Source organism: Panthera pardus, unplaced genomic scaffold, assembly GCF_024362965.1.
Source record: "Panthera pardus isolate Hobbes unplaced genomic scaffold, ASM2436296v1 HiC_scaffold_15, whole genome shotgun sequence".
Lineage (NCBI taxonomy): Eukaryota > Metazoa > Chordata > Mammalia > Carnivora > Felidae > Panthera > Panthera pardus.
In genome coordinates, this window is record NW_026526710.1 from 50,748,139 (window position 1) to 50,768,108 (window position 19,970).

The 19,970-nt window shown below is 41.9% G+C and overlaps 1 protein-coding gene across 28 annotated transcripts in view; it reads left to right on the top strand.

Annotated features, from left to right (window-relative positions):
* Nucleotides 1-19,970, top strand: part of DTNA (dystrobrevin alpha) — a 355,255-nt gene that overhangs the window by 327,751 nt on the left and 7,534 nt on the right. For 15 of the 28 annotated variants that reach the window (XM_053902550.1, XM_053902552.1, XM_053902551.1 and 12 more), the window contains 6 exons: nucleotides 1,391-1,487; nucleotides 3,258-3,278; nucleotides 11,217-11,376; nucleotides 14,061-14,150; nucleotides 15,434-15,602; nucleotides 18,369-18,537. In XM_053902550.1, the coding sequence (XP_053758525.1) occupies nucleotides 1,391-1,487; nucleotides 3,258-3,278; nucleotides 11,217-11,376; nucleotides 14,061-14,150; nucleotides 15,434-15,602; nucleotides 18,369-18,537 (706 nt within the window). Of the gene's footprint in view, nucleotides 1-1,390; nucleotides 1,488-3,257; nucleotides 4,444-11,216; nucleotides 11,377-14,060; nucleotides 14,151-15,433; nucleotides 15,603-18,368; nucleotides 18,538-19,970 lie in introns of those variants that run through there. The other 13 variants (XM_053902564.1, XM_053902567.1, XM_053902569.1 and 10 more) reach the window with 6 other exon arrangements.

Genomic DNA, 19,970 nt, shown 5'->3' on the forward strand with positions numbered 1-19,970 from the left:
AAATTAGAATGTTGCAGCCCAGGAAGACAAAGACTAAAATAAGATACCATTAAAATCTATAAAATCATGATGTCCCTTGTCCTTCAGGATTCAGAAAAGAGGCAATTGTAAAAGAAAAAGGAATGTTCTGGGAGTAAGTAAGCCTTGAATGGCAATAAAAGCCAAAAATATAAATATTTTCAAAAAGCGTTGAGGGATGTTTATAAATTTTAAATTCATAATTCATTAGAGAAACCTGAATCAAAGCAAATTAGGAATGTTTCATTTATATCCATAACCTGTGCTCCCCCCAAAATATCTTTCAATTGGATGAGTCATTGACCTAAGTCAGTGTGACATTTTCATACTGTCAGTTTTTCATTTCAGAGTCTCTGCTACAGTGACCCTTAATCTTATGCCTGTGCCATTGAGACTAGGCACATCCATTCATACATTAACACATGGTTAAAGCAGTCACACATTTTTAAAATATAAGTTCCAATATCTAAAACTCAGACAGAAGCCTTTGGAGCACGGGGGGGGAAATTGTGTATATTATTCACTAATGATCATGAAATAATAGATTTGAAATTGACTTGAAAAGTACACATATACATCAGAAATACGAACCATTAATATTCTTCTCCATACTGTTTCATTTCTTTTCCCTCTTTTAAAGATATTCTTGGTACCTCTCAGTGTCAATATAAATGATGGAGTATAGATTGTCCTTTGTGGTTTCCATTCTTGCTGACAGTTTAATAGAAGTTCTGCAAAACAAACAAAATTAAACAAACACACGTCTTACAGGTTATTTTCAGTTGGAACAATTGTGTAGGAACTCCTATAAAGTCAAACCCAAATCAGAAAACTTCAATTGACTATAAAAACTCTGTACTATGAATATTTCACCTCTCAAAGGTACCATATTGCATACTAAGAATGGAAGAAATGAAAAATAAACTTTCAAACTCCAATTTCCAAATACTAGGGTAATCGGTATGCCCTTTGAGATTTACAGAAGCGTCCTTGGTTTCGGAAGATCTGTGGGATTGACCTTTTTCGGTGACAGTTTGGTTTCTGTTTGTTGTCTTAAGGGAGCCCAATGGCATCGCACAAGGCCCTAACATACTAAGCATTCAGAAAAGATTTCATTGACTGGTTAATTCAGGGTAGAAGGGGAAGTATATCCAAGAGGATTTTAATTCATCTGTGTTTTGGTATGACTTCTAACAAACAAATGTACACCTCAAGCTGTAACTGTTCGTTCATTTGACATTTCCCTGCCTGGAAACCACATCAGAGATCAGAGATGCCCTTTTTCTGGCGGTCTACTAGTGTCACAAGACTTGGAAGTGTGATCAGCTCAGTGGGTTGAATGCTGTTCTGATGATGACTACTTCTTTCTTAGACAGCGCAAGGACGAGCTGGAACAGAGAATGTCTGCTCTCCAGGAGAGCCGGAGAGAGCTAATGGTCCAGTTAGAAGGTCTCATGAAGCTACTAAAGGTAAGACATTTCAAATAAATATTTCCTAGACCTGTGACTATGGCATTTGTAAAAATCGTTCACACATAATGTGCAATGATTTCTCCAATTACTATATGTGATTTTCCCCAAGATACGGCTTCAGTCCCAGATGTAGGATCTTTTCTTAGATATGTCCAATGATAGCAGTCAGTTATCAGGCTCATTCTTATCCATTTCCTGGAACCAGACTACTGAGGACCCTCATAGGACAACTTCTTGGCTTATTTCCAGTTCCTATGTCCTTGAAAGTACTAAAACTGGATTTATTCAGGAATATTGTACATTTAATAGCTTCGGAAGTTCTGAATAAAGTGAGCAGAAGCTAATGCTTCTGCAAGATGAAGATATAGCCATAATTTTGGAGATTATAGTTTTATTAAGAGGAGTAACTAACTGATCATTTCAGTGAGGTATTTTCTCTCATCTGTGAGGCTTTAGTCACGTAACTTCCATGACTCTCAAGTACGAACTGTAAACAGGAATACCCCCTTAGCTCTCTGCGGGTAGAGTGTTTAATAAGATGATCCAGGGAAGTCCTCTGCAGAGCGCTGTAATCTGTTAGTCTCACTGGGAAGTGGCCTTCTCCGTTTCATAAACCCCTATCCCCTTCTTCAGTATATACTAAATCACGTGTCAAGTCACAAGTAGGCTAATTATGGTCACATGGCCACAGTCGGCCCAGGAGAGGTGTCAGTGCTAGGTGGTCATCCCGCCTGAGGTAGACAAGCAGAAACCACTGCGGATTGGAACTGTGATATGCCAAAGGCGGGAACTGATACTGAAACTTGCCCGGTCCCTGGGGCAGCTCGTCTGTGAGACAGACGTCCATCCTTTCAGTCCCCGGATCCCTTGCATCCCCGACACACCATCATTTACTGTTTCGCCCTTCCTCTTTTTCTGTCTTTCCTTTTTTTTCTTTTCTTTTTTCATTGCTTTCTTTCTCTCTTCCTTCCTCCTTCCTATCTTTCTTTTATGTATTTAACAAATATTTGTTGAAACCTACTGTGTCCTAGCACTGGGCACACACTTACATATAAGTGCAACACTTCCTTCTTTGGTTTCCTTTGGTCTTTTTTTTTTTTTTTCCCCCTTAGACAACTTTTCCTGCCATCAGTGTTGGGAATGCTTTATCTTCACTAAACAAAATTTACTTTTCAGTATATTAGCCATGTAAAGTGTAGAACTCAGTTTTTGTTGTACTATATATATTGAGACAGGACTGGATAATGGATAGCCTCTCACTGTTTCTGCCCTGTTGTCTCATTTGATGATCCAGAAAAGCTCTTTCAGTTTTCCTTTTCAAATATACCAAATGAAGAGGGTCGATCTCATCTTTCCCTTCACTGAATGACAGGAAACCTGGAAAATAGCCCACTGCTTATATTCCTATAGCTTCTGTCACCACAGCAATGGGGTGGGGGTGGGGGTGGGGGTTGGGGGGGGGTTCTATTTACTGTCAGCCATCTTGGCATCGACCTGGCCTAACCCAGCACAGTCTGTTCTATCAGGATGTATAAACAGCAGGCTAGAGGGATAGATCGTGTAGAAAGGAGGATGGACATAGGAAGGAATGAGATGGTCTGTAGTCTCACATACCTAAATAGACCTGGGACTAAAGTCACTGAGGTAGGAGAGGCCGCCACCGAAGCTGTGTTGATGTTTCCCCCATCTTGCATTCCCTCACACTGTGTACGCGTTCTGCCTGGAACCCTGGGTAACCTAACTGTTATTGATTCAATCTTTCTGTAGGAAGAAGAACTGAAGCAGGGAGTAAGTTATGTTCCCTACTGCAGGTCTTAACTAACTATGGAGGGGCCTGCCATCCTGCCGTTTTTCCCATTGCTTTTGCCTCTAATGTCTGTTCACGCTTCAGTTTGGAAAGAGAACAAAAATCATACTAATTTGCTTCCTTTTCAATGTAGTGCTTGAATTGAGACATATAAAATTTAGCTTTTTTTTTTTTTTAATAACTGTTACTACTGTGGGCATCAAAAGAAGAGCCATTACACCTTTTAGAAGAGGGGGAAAAAATCATAATGTGTTGGAGACTTTTTATAGCTCCAGGGGTCTAAGTTTCCAACCAGTCTCATGCTTTTCTGGGTTATTGATCAGACCCTTCTCTGAACAGAGACACCCACTCTGGCCACTAAAGCTACATACAGCACTCAAGCTAACCTCTCTGCAGACTCTCATTTAGTTCAGTTTCCATTTTACTGGAAAGGTGTGTGACCTCTTTGTACAAAAGTCAGCCAGTTACATCTCTTTTCATTGCATAATTACTAAGCCCTGTTCCCCCCTGGTCACCAAAATGGGTTCAGTCCAGGAGAAACACTGTCCTCAGTATCTGCTCATTTCCCATTGTTTAGTTCTTGAGAACGGAATCCCTACCACTGGTTCGTAATAATCTCAAAAGAATGGGTAACTTTCAGCCCTACTCTTATCACCAAGAACCTCTCCGCTCCGGGAGTTCACAAGGCTCTTGCATACATCTTCTCTGGAAGCAGGAACACTGTGATTCTCTAACTGTAGTCACTCAACTGGAACCCTGTGTCTGACCCTGTGGTCCGGTTCAGAGCCATGAGAGGGAGTAGCCTACTCGAAACATAATAATAACAAAACAGAAGCAAAAGAACAGCAACTTTAATTTCAGGTGCACGTACCAAACCGTGTATGACGCTATATCCCATTTGCTGGTTTCACCAGGAAGTTTCACATCATTTCCATGGATCGATTAGAACCACAGCCTGTCCAATTTCAACGTACCTTTTATTCTTCTGTATTCTCTTTCCTGTTATTCACTGTGTGTGTTTGTGTGTAACAACGAACGTTTGCAAAATGCTGGACACAGTTTTACCCTTCCTTCCCACGGTCTGTAAAAAAGGAAAGTGTAAAACTAATCTGTAATGTCAGACAATAAAGACAATGTATTACACTATTTTGTATTTTGTGAAAAAAGTTGCTTTACTAAAGTCAAATTTTAATGAGAGACAGTCCCCCTTGGTGAAGGACGCACATTTATAGCCTGTCTAATTGCCCATAAAGGCGTACACGGGGCATTGCTCTTGTAGTTCCAGCGCACTTAGATCATGGTAGAGAAAAATGCCTTGCTGTGCTGCTTCTCTGTGCAAACAGCCTCTTTCCTTTCCTGTCTCTTACTTAGCATGTGCACAGAAAAAAGGGGAAAAAAGCTCAAATATAACCTCACACCTAGTGGAGAGAGGGCAATCATCCTATAGTCCATCAGCCTTGCTGAGCCATCTCCCTCAGGGGCCCATTTCCCACCATTCCCCAGGCCACACATTCTTGAAAGGCTGTGTGGACCAGGAAGTTCATAAACCCATGGCTGCAAACAGCCAAACCATGGCAGCACCCATAGAGCATTACTGCCTCCTTTCCTTCCAGCTCCTCCCACGGAGCCCTCAACAGTGGCTGCATCTCTGAAAGTCAGCCCTCAGCTGGGTACCGCTGCCTAGGTTCTAAAGGGCCATCATCGGGAACGCTCAGATGTCAGCAATGCAATGTCTGGGTGGGGAGAGAATTTGCTTGTCTTACTCATTTATTGATGTGCTTGTATAGTCAAGCCTCTTTTCCAAAAGGACCCAAGGCAGCTCCCAACAAAAGAAGACATCAGCAATGACTTCATAAAATAAATATAGAAAGATCAGAAACTAACGAAGAGAAAATGCAAATATGCTAATCATAAGAGACAAGGGTGTTCCTCTGAGCTTTTTGGCAATGAGGCAAAAAAAAAAAAAAAAAGGAAAACATAATTGGTGGTTTTATCGGGACAGAAATACCAGTTCTCAGGGGACCAAAATTTCTGTTGGCATAAAATATGAAAAAGAAGTCTTTACTCGGAGCTTTAGAGAATTTGTGCTGAATAATAAACAGGACAAATGCAGCAGCAGATGTTAAGTGGCTGATTATTATACTGACCTTCAGTTAAAATTAAAGACAGAACCCTGTATGTCCCAATCCTGAGCAGGCAGATCTACAAGGAAAGAAACATATGCCATTCAAATATATAGACTTGGTATAACATGATCTAAGGAGAGAATTTAGAGGTTTTAGTCTGCCGTCTGCTTCTAAATTCTATTTTTATTTATGAGCCTTACCCCTTTGGGGACATTCTCTTTGTAAAATCAGATTTAAGACACTGCACACAACAAATTGTGCTTGATTTAATAACCTCTACTTGCTTTATCATAAGTCTCTGTGGTTCAATGTATTTTATGATACTGGTATATATAATTCCTACTTCTGTTTCTTGTTAGAGATAATGCATGAATTTATCCCCCTTGAGGAGAGAACATGAATTAAAAAAAAAATAGTGCCTGTAATATAATATGATGATTATGGTATCATAAGCAATAAATTTTTTTTTACAAAACTTGCATCAAAATTATCCTACCCTCTTTCTTCTTTGTGTATTTTTAAGATTTATTGGAGGAACCATAAAAAGAACACTCATAAAAAGTGTAATAATGAAGGCAGCTGGGGTATAATTGCAATGACAGTATGTTTCAGAGTTTCTGATAGACTTCCAGTTTCCAATATCATGTCCCAATCTAAAACCAGATATCCTGACTTTGAGTTCAGGATGTAAGGTCTCAAAAAATTTTTGCAGAAAGGTGACTGGTGTTAGACCGGACGGTAGGGTCCCTGTTCTTCTCTCATACCTGTAAGATCTTGAGTTAGCCAGTTAACTTCCTGGTAATTTATCTCAAACAGACTGCTAATACGTGGCCCACAGGATTTGGGGGGAGATTTTGAAAGCTAATGGATGTGAAAGAACTTTGTAAAATACTATATGCATGTCAGATATTAGTATAAAAGTGTGTATATGTTTATACACATACATCCAACAATATGTAAACTTTTGTGATTTGACCCCTATTTTACACACACACGTGCATGTACACACACACTCACTTCTCTTCCTTCCAGTTAACTAAGAGTGTCTCAATCAGAGGAGGAAAGTGAAACATCATTTCAAATTCCATCTCCTGCCCCCATTCTCTTCTCTATTAATAACTGGAGCACCAGTTAACTTGGGAAATCATGGTCTCTCAGGTTTCTGCTTCTCCCAAACACATTGGGAATATGAGCGGGCCAGAAGTAACGAGTTTTATCAGCATCAGTTCACCTTCCTTTATCTCCCTCACCCATCTTCTCTGGTGGGTATTCTGTGGAGTGGTGAAGCAATCAGAAATGGGATGGTGTTGGCAGGGTGGGGGGTGGGGGGACAATTCACATCATAAATAATCAACTGCAATATTAGGACTGGCATCCAGTGTTCAAAGCATGCCCTCTCAGGCTCTCTCTCACACAAACTTTTTTAAAATTAGGGATTTAGTCAATTCATTCTAGGAAAGTAAAAATTTTTTTTTTTTTACTTGAAAACCTTAGGAGATGACCTTCTGGTTCAGATTAAACCACCCCCTGACCAGCCTCAGCCCTCTTCACTCCCCACAGCAAACCTGGAGCATCCTCGCGCTCTCTGCAATACCCCTCCTCTTCTCTTCCCTCGCTCATGACACTCTAAGACCTGGAATATTCTTCTCTCCTGGCAATACGACCTTTCTTCTGCCCGGAAATCTCCACTATTAAGACTCAAGTTAAGTGATGCCTCCTGCCTGACCAGTTAGGATTAGTCACCTCATCCCTACCCCCACAGCCCTTTGTACACAGCAATCCCTATGATGATAGTCAGTGAACTCAAACTGGAAGAGAGGGTGAAAAGAGGGTTGGACATAACTAAACGCTACTCTGCTGTACCTTCTCCGGCTGCTGAGTCAAACCTGGCTGACAGGGCTGCATTCCCAGCCAAACCTGAGAGGTAGGCTTTTCAGTCAGGGGGAGGATTGTGCACTCGTGTCCCCTGGTCATCTGCTCAGCCGTGTCTCCAGGCAGTGCTGGTTCAGCAATTACACATTTGGTCCCTTCCCTGAAGCCTCCCTCCTTTCTGGTGCCAAGTGGAAACCAAAATACTTCCTGGAAAAAATCAGAAAATGTATGGATCTTGTCAGGCTTCTTAAAAATTGATACAACAGCAGGTTGAGTGGGCTCAGAGGATGGAGTGCAGAAATGAATTTTTCATCTATTCACTAGGAAGCAAGCTATTTTAAATTTGCCAAGTATGATGTATGTTTTCCTTCCTCCATAAATCAACTCTCCTCTCAGGAATTTTAGATCTATATATTGATCTGCATGGACCGTTGTCCCTTAAGTATTCACTCCATTAATCATCAAGTAATTTCCAGGAAAGGATGTTCGCAGAGATGACTCACTCTAACTCTTCTAAAATTGTTAGCAGACAACTATATATACTTCGTGAACAGGCCAGAGGCCACCATTCCGCAGTGGTCACTACCCGAAAATGAAACTCCACTGATCAACCCCAATACCAAGAGGCAACTGTCCTTTCCTAGTGAGTCTACAGAAAGAACAGAAAGGAAGGCCAGAGATGGCATTTCCATCAGTAGGTCCCAGGAAGCTACCGTGCATCAAACTGGACAGTGTCCGGACAAAGAGACAGGGCCATCGTCACCCAGGGAGCCAGGGGCCTCCCCGCCGGAGTCTGGACATTCCTTGGGGGTTGGGAGTTGCAGGGAAGATGCCACTGGATCTTGTCTCCAGCACAGAATCTCTACCTGAATTCTTCACGTAATCAGACTGCTTGAAATTGCACCAATTAGATACTCATTTAGGAGATGGTGCCTATCAGTCATTTACACATTGGTGTCATTTACATTCAGGCCATTGTTTTTCCCTTAACACATCACCATAGTCAATTATTTTTCTCTCCACACAGACCATGAAGAGGGGTTTTGAAGGAAAGAAGCAGGCGGAAAGCAGTGGGGAAAGTTGACTTTGGAGACCAGGCATTATTAAGCAGGGAGAGTTAGGGCTGGGAATGCCTCAAACGCAGCAGGAGAGAGCCCAGGGCACAAGGAGAAGGGGAGAGTGTTGCCAGAGGTAAGAGACTCACCGACTGGAAGGTTAGAACGGCCAGGTGAAGGCCCAAAGGGAGAGGACGGCGCCATGGGCACCCTGCACTGGAGACCCTGATGGAACAGGTGCCAGTGGTGCTGGTGTGCGTGCAGCCCCAGTACAGCCATTAAGATACTGAAATGCAAACTCACAGCCCCACATCTGAAATCACCGGGTCCGGGTGTGTCCCAGGATTCAGAATCTTTCTGGGTTTTAGAAAGGCAGTACAGTGCAGATGCCATAGAAATAGCCTCATGTCAGTAATGAAACGACAAATGTTGCTTCTTGGATTTCAAATTTGCAGATAAGAGATTTGCACCTGTGTATCTGTACTGATTGATAATCGGCCCACAGTCTCTTCCACCACCAGGGCCCTCACACTGCACCCCGCCATCCGGCAATTGAAAGCTATTGCACAGCCCAGCCAGAAGCCTGGGGCCCCTACTCCAACACCCCTCCCCGGTGGGTCCAGATACTGTGTTTTCTCAGCCTTCAGGCTGCTAAACCTTTCTCCATGAGTGAAGTGTGTGGTGATTGGTCACAGGGCCCCCGATCCTCAGAAGCGGCTGTGGTGCGGTGGGAAAGCCCTGGGCTTGAAGGCGAAAGGCTGGGGATCTCGTTTATTTCTGCCACTCTCTCACTGGGTAACCCAATTAGCACCTCTGAGCCTCAGTGTGCTAACCTGGAAAATGGGAATAGAATACTTCACATGGTGGCTAGCAGGATTAAGTGAAATCGTTGGGGTTAAAGTGCTTCATAGACTGCGAATTGCTATTCAAATATAAGCTACTATCATTCCTAGCACCAATAATGAGGAGAATGAAACCAAACAATGTATGGAAAAGTGCTTTATCCACTGTAACACATACACAAGTGGAGTTGTATTGTTATTATCGTGAACCCGCTACCCCAGAAGAGGGTCTGGCTCCCCAGAGCTGAGGTATCCCTGCCGTTAACCTCCTCCCTTCAGCCCCTCTGTCCACCTTCCCATCCCAGTCCTTCCTCCGTCCGGTGCCGTGACTGGTCCTGGGTAAAGAGGACAGGTAAGAAAGGGCGGGGAGCCCTGCTGAGGGCCCTGCCTGGAGAATGGCACACAAGAGGGCTTGCCAGGGGGAGGCAGCCCTCAAGGCAGCGAAATGCCTTTGATGGGCCCTCAGCAGGCAAAACCCAGCCAGGTCCCTGCAGCCAAGGGCAGACAGAGCATCCATGCTCAGAGGCCAGCCCAAGCTCTCCCGCTCTGCCTCCTGGGCAAACCTTTTTACCTCTCTGAGCACTGGGGTCCACAATCTCATCTTGAGAGTAATGATGCCCTACTTCAGGGGGTCATGGAGAGAAATGCACATGAAGACCCTTCTACAGGGCAACGCATGACTCAAATGTGGTCATGTATTATTGGCGTGGGAAGGGGGGGGTGCCACGGTAGCTCAGAAGCAGAGGTTTCGTGGCTATTGAGATGAACTGGCAAGGTTTGCTGGGGAAAACCAGACCTGTCCTTGAGCGGGCTGGGGCCACAGGCTGCAAAGCATCGCGAGGGGGCAAGCTTCCGTTCCCTGGGCCTGGACAGACCATTCAAGGTACTGTTGAGAATGAAAAGAGTGGAATCCCCATCCCACTGGATCACATGAGTTATTTCCTGTGCTCTGCTCTGTTTTGCTTTGTGTTTAATTCTAGATTTTTCTCAATTTATAGATGTGACTTGTACGTGTGATGCCAAGCCCTGGAAAGCTAACAGCATGGCATTTGACAGGATTGATGTTGTGTGTTTTAACTGCAAGCAGCCCAACCCTCAGCAAAGTCTAAATCAAACACTCCAGAGCAGTGCTCCCAGGGTGCATGTCCCTGGGTGTGAATGGGTTGGTGCTGCATCTCTGGGCCTTGCTATGGAAGAGTCCTCACTCTCCCTGGCAGGACCCAGCAATCTGGACTGGAGTCTATGTGAGCACCTGAACACCTCACCTCTGAGTATGCACCAGAGGGTCTCATTGCATCCTCTTATTCATGACTGGCTTCCTTTGTAAACTAATTATTATAACACAGAAAGTGTTTCCAAGAAACCTCATTGTGTGGAGACAAAGCTGTGAAATTCAAGGTGTGAACAGTTTCATGCCGAGGACTGTGGTATAGAGGGAAATGGCTTTTAGTTGCTTTCTCCTTTTTTTTCTTTACTCCCTCTTAAACCCCACTGTTCTGATTGCTGAAATTAACTGCTTTTTCATCGATGAAGAGAAGGACATTTCCTGCGGGACGCCAGTATTGCTTGACAGGATCTGGCCTATAAATAATCCCCAAAGATGATGCCAGGACAGACACTGAATATTTAGGAAGGTAAAACCACATCCATCCCAAATAGTCTCTTCGTTTATATTGCAAACTTTGTCCTTAATAAACGTCTTTTTATTCTACGTGGAACTTCCTTCAAGGAGGAAACAGACACACCTTGTAAATTTCACCGCTTAACAGTAGCCTCATTACCTGGGCGCACATATCGTGTATTATAGAACGATGCTGTACTAATATTCTTGACTTTCAACAAGTAACCAAAACTCCAGGTTATACAGAATAAGGTCCTAAATTATCTGCACCTGCAACTCAGGTTAAGGATTACCATCTCAACTACCTAGGATGCCCTCCTGCTTGGGAACCGCACCGTGACTGTTTTTAACCTTTGAAGGAGGCTTTGGGAAAACAAATTAACGACTCGCATTGTCTCTCCAGACCCAGGGGGCAGGCTCTCCTCGCTCCTCCCCCAGCCACACCATCAGCAGGCCCATCCCCATGCCTGTGCGGTCCGCGTCTGCCTGCTCCAGCCCGTCCCACACGCCTCAGGACTCCCTCACGGGGGTAGGGGGTGATGTTCAGGAGGCGTTTGCACAAAGTAAGTGGGGTCATGTTTTGTTGTTGTGTTCTGCTTTTTCACGTGGCACATAAGTCACCACGGTCTGTTGAGCGTTTAGAATCTTTGGAGCCACAGTGTGGAAATGCCAGGGTATTCCTTGTGCCCACCTGGCCCCAGAGCTGTTTCAGAAACTCCTTAGGCTAGCCTGTTACTCACTTCACCATCTTACCTTCTTTCAGCTTCTATCGCCCTGCTCCATTTTTTATGAGTCTTTGCTCATTAAGGGAAGGGAAAACCTTTCACCAATATCCCAGGAAACTTTATAAATGTAACCCATTTTAAAGTTCTGAAAGATCTTATTTCCTTTATGTTAAAGCAAACTCAAATTGAGGTTAAACAGTCCCAGCTGAGGTGGGATGCAGCCCTGCAATGAACAAGCAGATAATTTAATCATTTTACAGCTGCCCTAAAGAGTTGACCATTGCCTCTGTAATACAGGGCCAAAGGGTTGGAGGTTCAGCCTCCATAGTTAACAGGAGCACAAAGACTGATAAATATAACAGTATTCTCTCACCTGCTGCCTTTTCCATTCACACACCGGGGGTAGGGGTAAGGTCTTTCAAGACAAGTGATTGTATTCATTTGGAAATATTTTAAGACTTTTAAGACTTTTTCTTGCCATCACTTTTTACATTTACAGAAAGTTCAGGGGAAAAAATGCTTCTGCAGACCCTCACTCTGCGAATCTCATTCCCAGAAGTAAACACTATTAAGCAGTTTGGTCCTTCTCAATTCTTCATATACATATAATTATGTATGTTTCAGTGTGTTTTTATAAACATCTACCCTTCTTTTTCACACAAACAAGACCATGCATTGCATTTTGGTCGGCAAGTTGCATTTTCTTTAAATTAGCAATATATCATGAACGTCCTTCCAGATCCTCACATATAGATCTAAGGAAAAGAGAGATAGTTGACTACTAGTTTTAAGGCAAAAAGGAACATAAATGAAGTCAAAAGACAAAAAATAGGCTTGAGGAAAACGTTTCCAGCATTAAGTGGCAATCAAGTTGTGTAATTTCAGCTACTCATAAAGCATATAGAAATCAGTAAGAAAAAGACATTCCCGAAACAAAAATAAGTGAGGGATATGGAAAGAACTATAAATTGCCAATAAAGATATAAAGAGGTGTCTAATCTCACAAACTATTGTAGAAATACAAGTATCACCTCTTGCCTAGCAGATTTTTTAAAAAATTAACATTAGTAATATCCACAAATAGCAAGAGTGTGAGGAAAGAGACATTCTCATCCATTTTGTATAGGGGATAAAATCTTACATTTTAAAGGAAGAGAATGACGTACTCTCTGCTAGGAGGGAAAAGGAAAGATCCATAATACGGCTTTTTTTTTCTGAAAAAGAAAATAAGTTATACAAAAAATTTTAAGTTATTGAAAATAACTTTCTTTTTTTTCACCTTTAGAAGAAAAAATGTCCTTTCTCTAAATCTGATCTTAAGGAAATTTACAGTATTTTAAATCTATGAGCTTTCTATATTTTTTTAATGTTTATTTTTGAGAGAGAGACAGAGAGAGAGTTCTAGCAGGGGAGAGGCAGAGAGAGAAGGAGAGGGAGACACAGAATCCGAAACAGGCTCTAGGCTCCAAGCTTTCAGCACAGAGCCCGACATAGGGCTTGAACTCACAAACCATGAGATCATGACCTGAGCTGAAGTCCGCCACTTAACTGACTGAGCCACCCAGGCGCCCCTAAGAGCTTTCTAATTGTTTTCTCTGATTCCCTTGATTTTTTAATTTACATGTATTTATTATTTTACTGAGTTTGACTTTCTGAGAAAGTACAGGATGAAATGTGGCCTATAGGCAGCTCCTAGCTCATAAAGAGCTCTTGCTGCCTAAGTTCATCTGCAGGTCAGCTGTTTGGAATCTTGAGCCTTTTTTTCCAAAGATACTATGTTCCATCTCTACCTCACACTCAAGCCAGCCGACAAATACCCATTTAACCCTTCGTGTGCCTGAAACATCATCGTAATCTTTGTCTACCATGGAGAAACCTAGTCTAAGTTGCAATTCAGGGTATTAGACATATACCTTCTGCCCAGGTCTTAGTGCGGGAGAAGAATCTCACCCGTCTTGTATGCTCTGGGGCCTTCAGGGGTTCCCATTCCCCAGAGATACCTATCATGATAGGGAGAACTCTGGGAGCCCTAATGAGAGATAGAGACTGTGGTGATGGAGATCGCAATCCCATGTGCTGAGCCACCAGGTCATGGCTGAAACGGTAGCAGCAGCTGGCAAGGTGCAAGTCTCCGGGCAAAACCAGACTTTGCATCTGTGTGAGTTTTCCTAAGAAAGGCGACAATAGATACTGGTTTACCTGGGACCATCCCAGGTTGTGCCACATCACAGTCTTATTATCATACCACCCCCTTTCACTTGCAAAACTCTCCCAATTTGTACAATCAATTAAATGAGCCCCTCCCTCATCCGTGGCCATGTCTTCTTAACATTGAAGCCATTACCCTAAGGACAATGTATTTTTTCAGAAAATAAGCCAAAACACCTTTGAAAAGGAGAAGTCTTGGAAGTTTTTCTTGCTTCGGGATATCGATGTAGATGATAAACCGCACAAAAAGTGGGGGGAAGAAAGGAAAAGCTGTGTGATTTTTTTTTTTAACGATCATTTTTTCTTCACTCAAGGTTCAAGAAGAAACTTAAGAAATGACTTACTGGTAGCAGCAGATTCCATCACTAACACCATGTCCTCTCTTGTGAAAGAGCTGAATTCCGGTGAGTCCCCGGTCCCCTCTCGTGTGTCTGCTCTTTGCAGAGGGACCCATAAGTGCCAGGGGCCTGTGTTAGAGATCTCCTCATTGTCAAATATAAAAAGGATTTTTTTTAAGATCTGTATGATATTTTTGGTATATTCAGATATTTCAGCACTGTTGCTATTTTGCTGACAAGACGGTTAATTACATGCTTAATGCAGAGAGTTTGAAACATGCCGATAGGAATAAAGAAAAATACTAAAATTGACTTGTAATTCTAGTGTTTGTAATACCTATTATTTGTAACTTGTAATATCATGATCCAATGTGACATGAAGCTAAAGTTATTTTAGAAGGTCAAATGTTTTATTTACTAATTTAAACTCTGTTAATTTGAAACGTGTGGCTATTTGAATGAGGCTAAATTGAAATTTACCTTTGCGATATGTCTAAAGAGAGATCTCCCCAGAAAATAAAGAGCATAACATTGAGTGAGACTCTTTATGCTAATAATACTACATGGAGTTTTTAAAACTTTAACAGCATGAATATGCAAATAAATATCTTACCAGTTACTAATACATCTCATCTGTTCCATAAGCCCTCTTGGCAAGATATTTGTCTGGCACGACTCTGGTCCCATAGTTTGAGATTACAAAAATTATAAGAAATAAAACTTCAATATTAAAACAATTCCGGATTTAAGTTTCTTAAAGCCACTATAATAAGAACTGAAGTAATGAAAATGTTTCTGCTAGTCTGGATTAAGATTAGCAACTAGGATAAAAATGGCAGCAGTTAATACACCATGATTAATGGCATGTACCCACTGCCCTAGCAAATGATGACTAAAAATGTTACTCTTATGTGGTCACTTCATATACTATTAGTTTATATTTATAATACATTGAAATATTAAGTGAATGTAGTATTTTAAGGTTTGTATTTCCTAAATTAAAATAATATTAAGCAAAATTAAGAACAGTTTTAATGAAGACTTTTGTAGAAAGGGTAAAAGAGAAGTATTAAGAAACTAAGCCAGTTAAAACACAAAAATTCCTCATAATATTGAGATTAAAAAAAAGACAATACCATATACCAAATAATTTTCTAGAAATTCATGTATCAAATGTCATTTTGAAAAAAAAATAATAAACTCCACTGACTTATGTACAATAACTGGTTGATGTTTTATACAGCACAGGTTGTATAAACGTAACGTTGACTTATGTTAAATCTAGCCCTTTATTGGCCAATCATAAAATAACCTAAGCCATTCTTCATTTCTTCCATCGTCCCTAATAGAGGTGGGGAGTGAAACTGAGAGTAATGTGGATTCTGAATTTGCACGGACTCAGTTTGAGGATCTGGTTCCATCGCCAACCACTGAAAAGGCTTTTCTAGCACAAATCCACGCCCGAAAACCTGGGTACCTCCACGGTGGCGCTACCCCCAGCACCATGCGTAGTGACGTGTGAGTATCTTCTGCTCCAGAACATTCCTCAGTAACAGAATACTCAGTAGGGAACATAAGAAAATAAAAACATGGCTGCTTAGTCCTTTATTTTGGAAAGGTATGACGCAGAAGAGGTAGAAGGGTGCTACATTAAATTTGGTATTGGAACTTTGCCCTCTCACTATTTAGTGAGAATAGCGATAACTAAAAGCAAGCAGTGCTCATTGAGAGCCTCCCTCACCCAAGGCACAGTGCTCGTTGTATGCAAAATAGTATTTAAAACTCCCTCCCAGCCTTCCAGGACTCACAGACTACTTCAGGGGATAAATCATTCTATCTTCTAAATTTACTGTATTCGCCCTTAGAGGACCAGGCGATGCTGGAGAAGCCTCTATTCAGAATGAATGTAAACACCATGAAAGCACTTGGAATTGAAATAAGTAAATATATAAAATCTCATTATAAAGAAATCCAATCTGGTCGACTTGTTGAGTGTGTATAAATCTGACCTTTGAAAGACATTTTACAAAGATTTTCTTCCAATTAGGCTTTTGTAGCCTGACAGAAACCAGCAGAATCAGTGACGTCCCCTCTAGACTTTCTGTGCCCCTGGATCAGTTCAAACTCAAAGTAGACAGGAAAGCAAAGCTGAGAAACAAAGGGGGAGCTAGGACAGATGTACAGAACCCATTTGGGAGGTAAGGAAGGCAGGGAAGCAAGGGAACCTTGAAGAGAGGCTCATGCAGCTGTGAGAGACATGGGCAGGTGCTCACCAGAAGGGCAAAAGGCATCACTGAGCATTTAAATTATGGAAGCAGGGCTGCTGAGTGCCTCGGTCCACTGAACGTCTGACTCTTGATTTCGGCTCAGGTCATGATCCCAGAGTCATGGGATCAAGCCCCAAGCTCTACAGTGAGCATGCAGCCTGCTTAAGACCCTCTCTATCCCTCTGCCCCTCTCCTCTCCCCCACTTGCACTCTCTCTCTCTAAAAAATAAAAAATAAAGTTAAAACTTTAACTAAAAACATACTGCAGAAGGGTGATGGTGTTTAATGTGAAAAGTTCTGCCCACTAGTCTTCAAAAATAAACTGGCCAGTTTCAGGACCCAAAGAAGAAACTAACCAGAAGCCTTTCTGGCATTTTGGATCTCAATCCAAGTAGCAAGTAGACCAGTAATAATGGGGAATTATAAATGTGGTTTGAAAGCTGGTTGTGAAAAGGCAGGCCTTAAGATCAAAACAAAACAGTTATAACATGATTTCAAATAGCGATAGGCTGCTGCTTTTAATTTTAGTTTGTTTTCTTGTCCTTTCCTCTGTAATTTAGAATTATTTGATTTGTTATTCAGAATGGTGAATTAATGGTCATCAGGTTAGTCTGGTAAATAACATATCTGTTTGACTTTTTATAATGAAGCATTTACATGTGGTCACCTAAAGTCTTCTCGTCCTGCTCCCAAGATCCAAGCCTGTAGCTAAGTCTACCCCAGTCCACTGTCCCTGGTAGGCTGGTGCCAGAACCAGCCACCAACACGGCTGCGGGAATTGGGGAGAGACAGTTCATAGAGGCCTCACAGACCTATTTAGCCTGGCCCCAAACCTCTAAATATAATGAGAACATGTCATACAGACATTAATAAATGTAAACAATGGTATTTAAGTTCCAACCCAGGAACTTCTACTTGACCACTCTTTTCACTTTAGGGGATGTTTTAATATCTGCACTACCTAAACATGTACTGTGTTTTACCTGAGAATATTTTAGTCCTATGATTTAGGTCGTGAATTTATGTTCAGTCTCAGGAAGGGTTTTTATAAACTGGGTGGATACATGGAAATAGAGTCACACATTAGTGAATGAGATCATTGCTAGCTATTTATTTCATGGTAGAACTGAATAATTTAAGTAGATTTCTTAGATTCAGAGCTAGTATAAATTTTTAAGATCCAGAGCTATGAGTTCAAGTATTACCTTCCAGACACCGAGGAGCTGATATTCTAAGACTTATTCTACTATAAAAATAAAGCACATGGGTGCATGTGCCTACATATGTACATAACACAAAGAGGGTTCAATTATGAACAAATGTCCTTAATCGTTATTTCACTAGAGGGCTCACTTTCCTTGTAGAAAGTGATCTTGGTTTCCATAAGAAAAGAAAAGAAAAGAAAAGAAAAGAAAAGAAAAGAAAAGAAAAGAAAAGAAAAGAAAAGAAAAGAAAAGAAAAAAGGTCCTCAGATTAAGAAGACTATATCCTCCCAAAAGATAAGGCTGCCTTTTTTAAGATTGACAAACACTTTAAGGGCAACCCATTCCTGTAAGTCAGAGGAAAACACAGATGGCCAGTGATCATCAGAGTGCCATAGAAAAACTGCATATGAGAATACTTTGATCATGTCTATCTCCAAATCTCCAAAGTTTATAAAAATTTTTTCTCTTAGGTAACAGAGGACACTGAATTGAAATTAATTGAAACAAAGAAGTGAACTGGGGGTCTAAATAAATGGGCCCCAAACTATACCTAACACTGGAGTTCCACTCGTACTTTGAAGATTTGCTCCCAGGGGCACCTGGGGGGCTCAGCTAAGTGTCTGACTTCACCTCAGGTCATGATCTCATGGTTCGTGAGTTAAAGCCCTTCATCAGGCTCTGATGTTGGCCCAGAGCCCACTATGGATCCTCTGTCTCCCTTTCTCTCTGCCCTTCCTGACTCGTTCTCTCTCTCTCTCTCTCTCTCTCTCAAAATAAACAATTAAATAAACTGTAAAAGAAAAAAAAAAAAGATTTGCTCCCAAACACCCCTTGTGGTGTATTCCCAGGGTCACAGAAGATGGGGACCCCTACGTGCAGCCAGAGGATGAGGACTATGAAAATGACTCTGTCCGGCAGCTGGAGAACGAGCTCAAAATGGAAGAGTACCTGAAGCAGAAGCTGCAGGATGAAACCTACCAGGTATGGGGAGCCAGGCCCAGCCCCCAACCCCCGGGCCCTCACCCCTCGGTGGCTGGGTCTTTGACATGACTCAGAAAATCCCCACCCACTCCTTTCTTCCACCTTCCCTCTCCAGAATATTCTGCGTGCATTTCTTACTCCACATATTCTAAACAGTAAGAACTGTAAATGCTGAGAGCTACAGCTCACCATTAATTCTTAGAAATTCTGACCCGAAAACTGAAAAAGACCTCATTGCCTTAGTGGAAATGCATGGGGATGGATGGAAACAATCCATCTTCCTCCAAGATCGCTGGGAAAGATGTTTTTTCTCATGGATTAAAAAAAAAAAAAAACAGGGCACAGGGCACCCGGAAACTGAATAAGCATAAATATATTTCCTCCCTTGAATCGTTTGCCCTCAGCTTCCCCCACTGCCCACCTCATGTCAAAATAAATATGTGGGAGAGTATCAAATCTCATGGAGAAATGTGGTGGGGGGGAGAACTGTAGGCTCCATGTTCAGCAGGGTGTGGATGGACAGATTTTCATATATACTGGGGTATACTATTAATCCACCTGAGAATTTACTGGACATAACACATGCAATTGGGAATAAGTGTTGATTAGTAAGTCATCCTAAAAGGGATGCGTTTTCCCCATGGAGTAGTTCTACTGCAGTGTTTGTCTTGCTTGAATATTTCTCCTCCCTGTAATTCACAGGTGTTTCCTTGAGGCTGTGGGAGTTCAGTGATGTTTGCGTGGTTGAGACCTACTGCCTCACCCCCAGGTCCCCTTGGGATAGTTCTTCATGTCAGGCTTTCTGTCCATTAAGCAGACGAGCCTCTTCCACACTCTTAGATGAGCAGCGTCCCCCTCTTAGTCTGTTAGTGAAGGAAAGAGAAGCAGAGAGGGGGCGCCTAGGTGACTCAGTCGGTTGGGCGTCCAGCTTTGGCTCAGGTCATGATCTCACGGTCTGTGGGTTCGAGCCCCATGTCAGGCTCTATGCTGACAGCTTGGAGCCTGGAGCCTGCTTCAGATTCTGTGTCTCCCTCTCTCTCTCTGCCCTACCCCTACTCATGCTCTGTCTCTTTCTGTCTCAAAAATCAAAATAAACATTAAAATTTTTTTAAAAAGAGAGAGGCAGAAAGAACAGATTACCTCTACTTCTCGTATGTTTATGGATTGTTTTGAAATATTTTCCCAAGAAGAATGTAGCAAGAGAAAAACTGGAGCCTACCAACCCCACCCCAATAGTATCAAATAAAGTTTGGTGCCTTTGAAATGTTCCATTAGCCTTTTCAGTTTAACAACGTTTTAGAAGCAACTAAAATGTAGGCTTAGTCATAAAAAAAAAAAAGAAAAAGAAAAAAAAGAAAAAAAAATCAATGATTGTGTATGTAAAGCCATGAGTCAATGTTACAGAAACAGAAACGGTCAAATTTGCCTGAAGG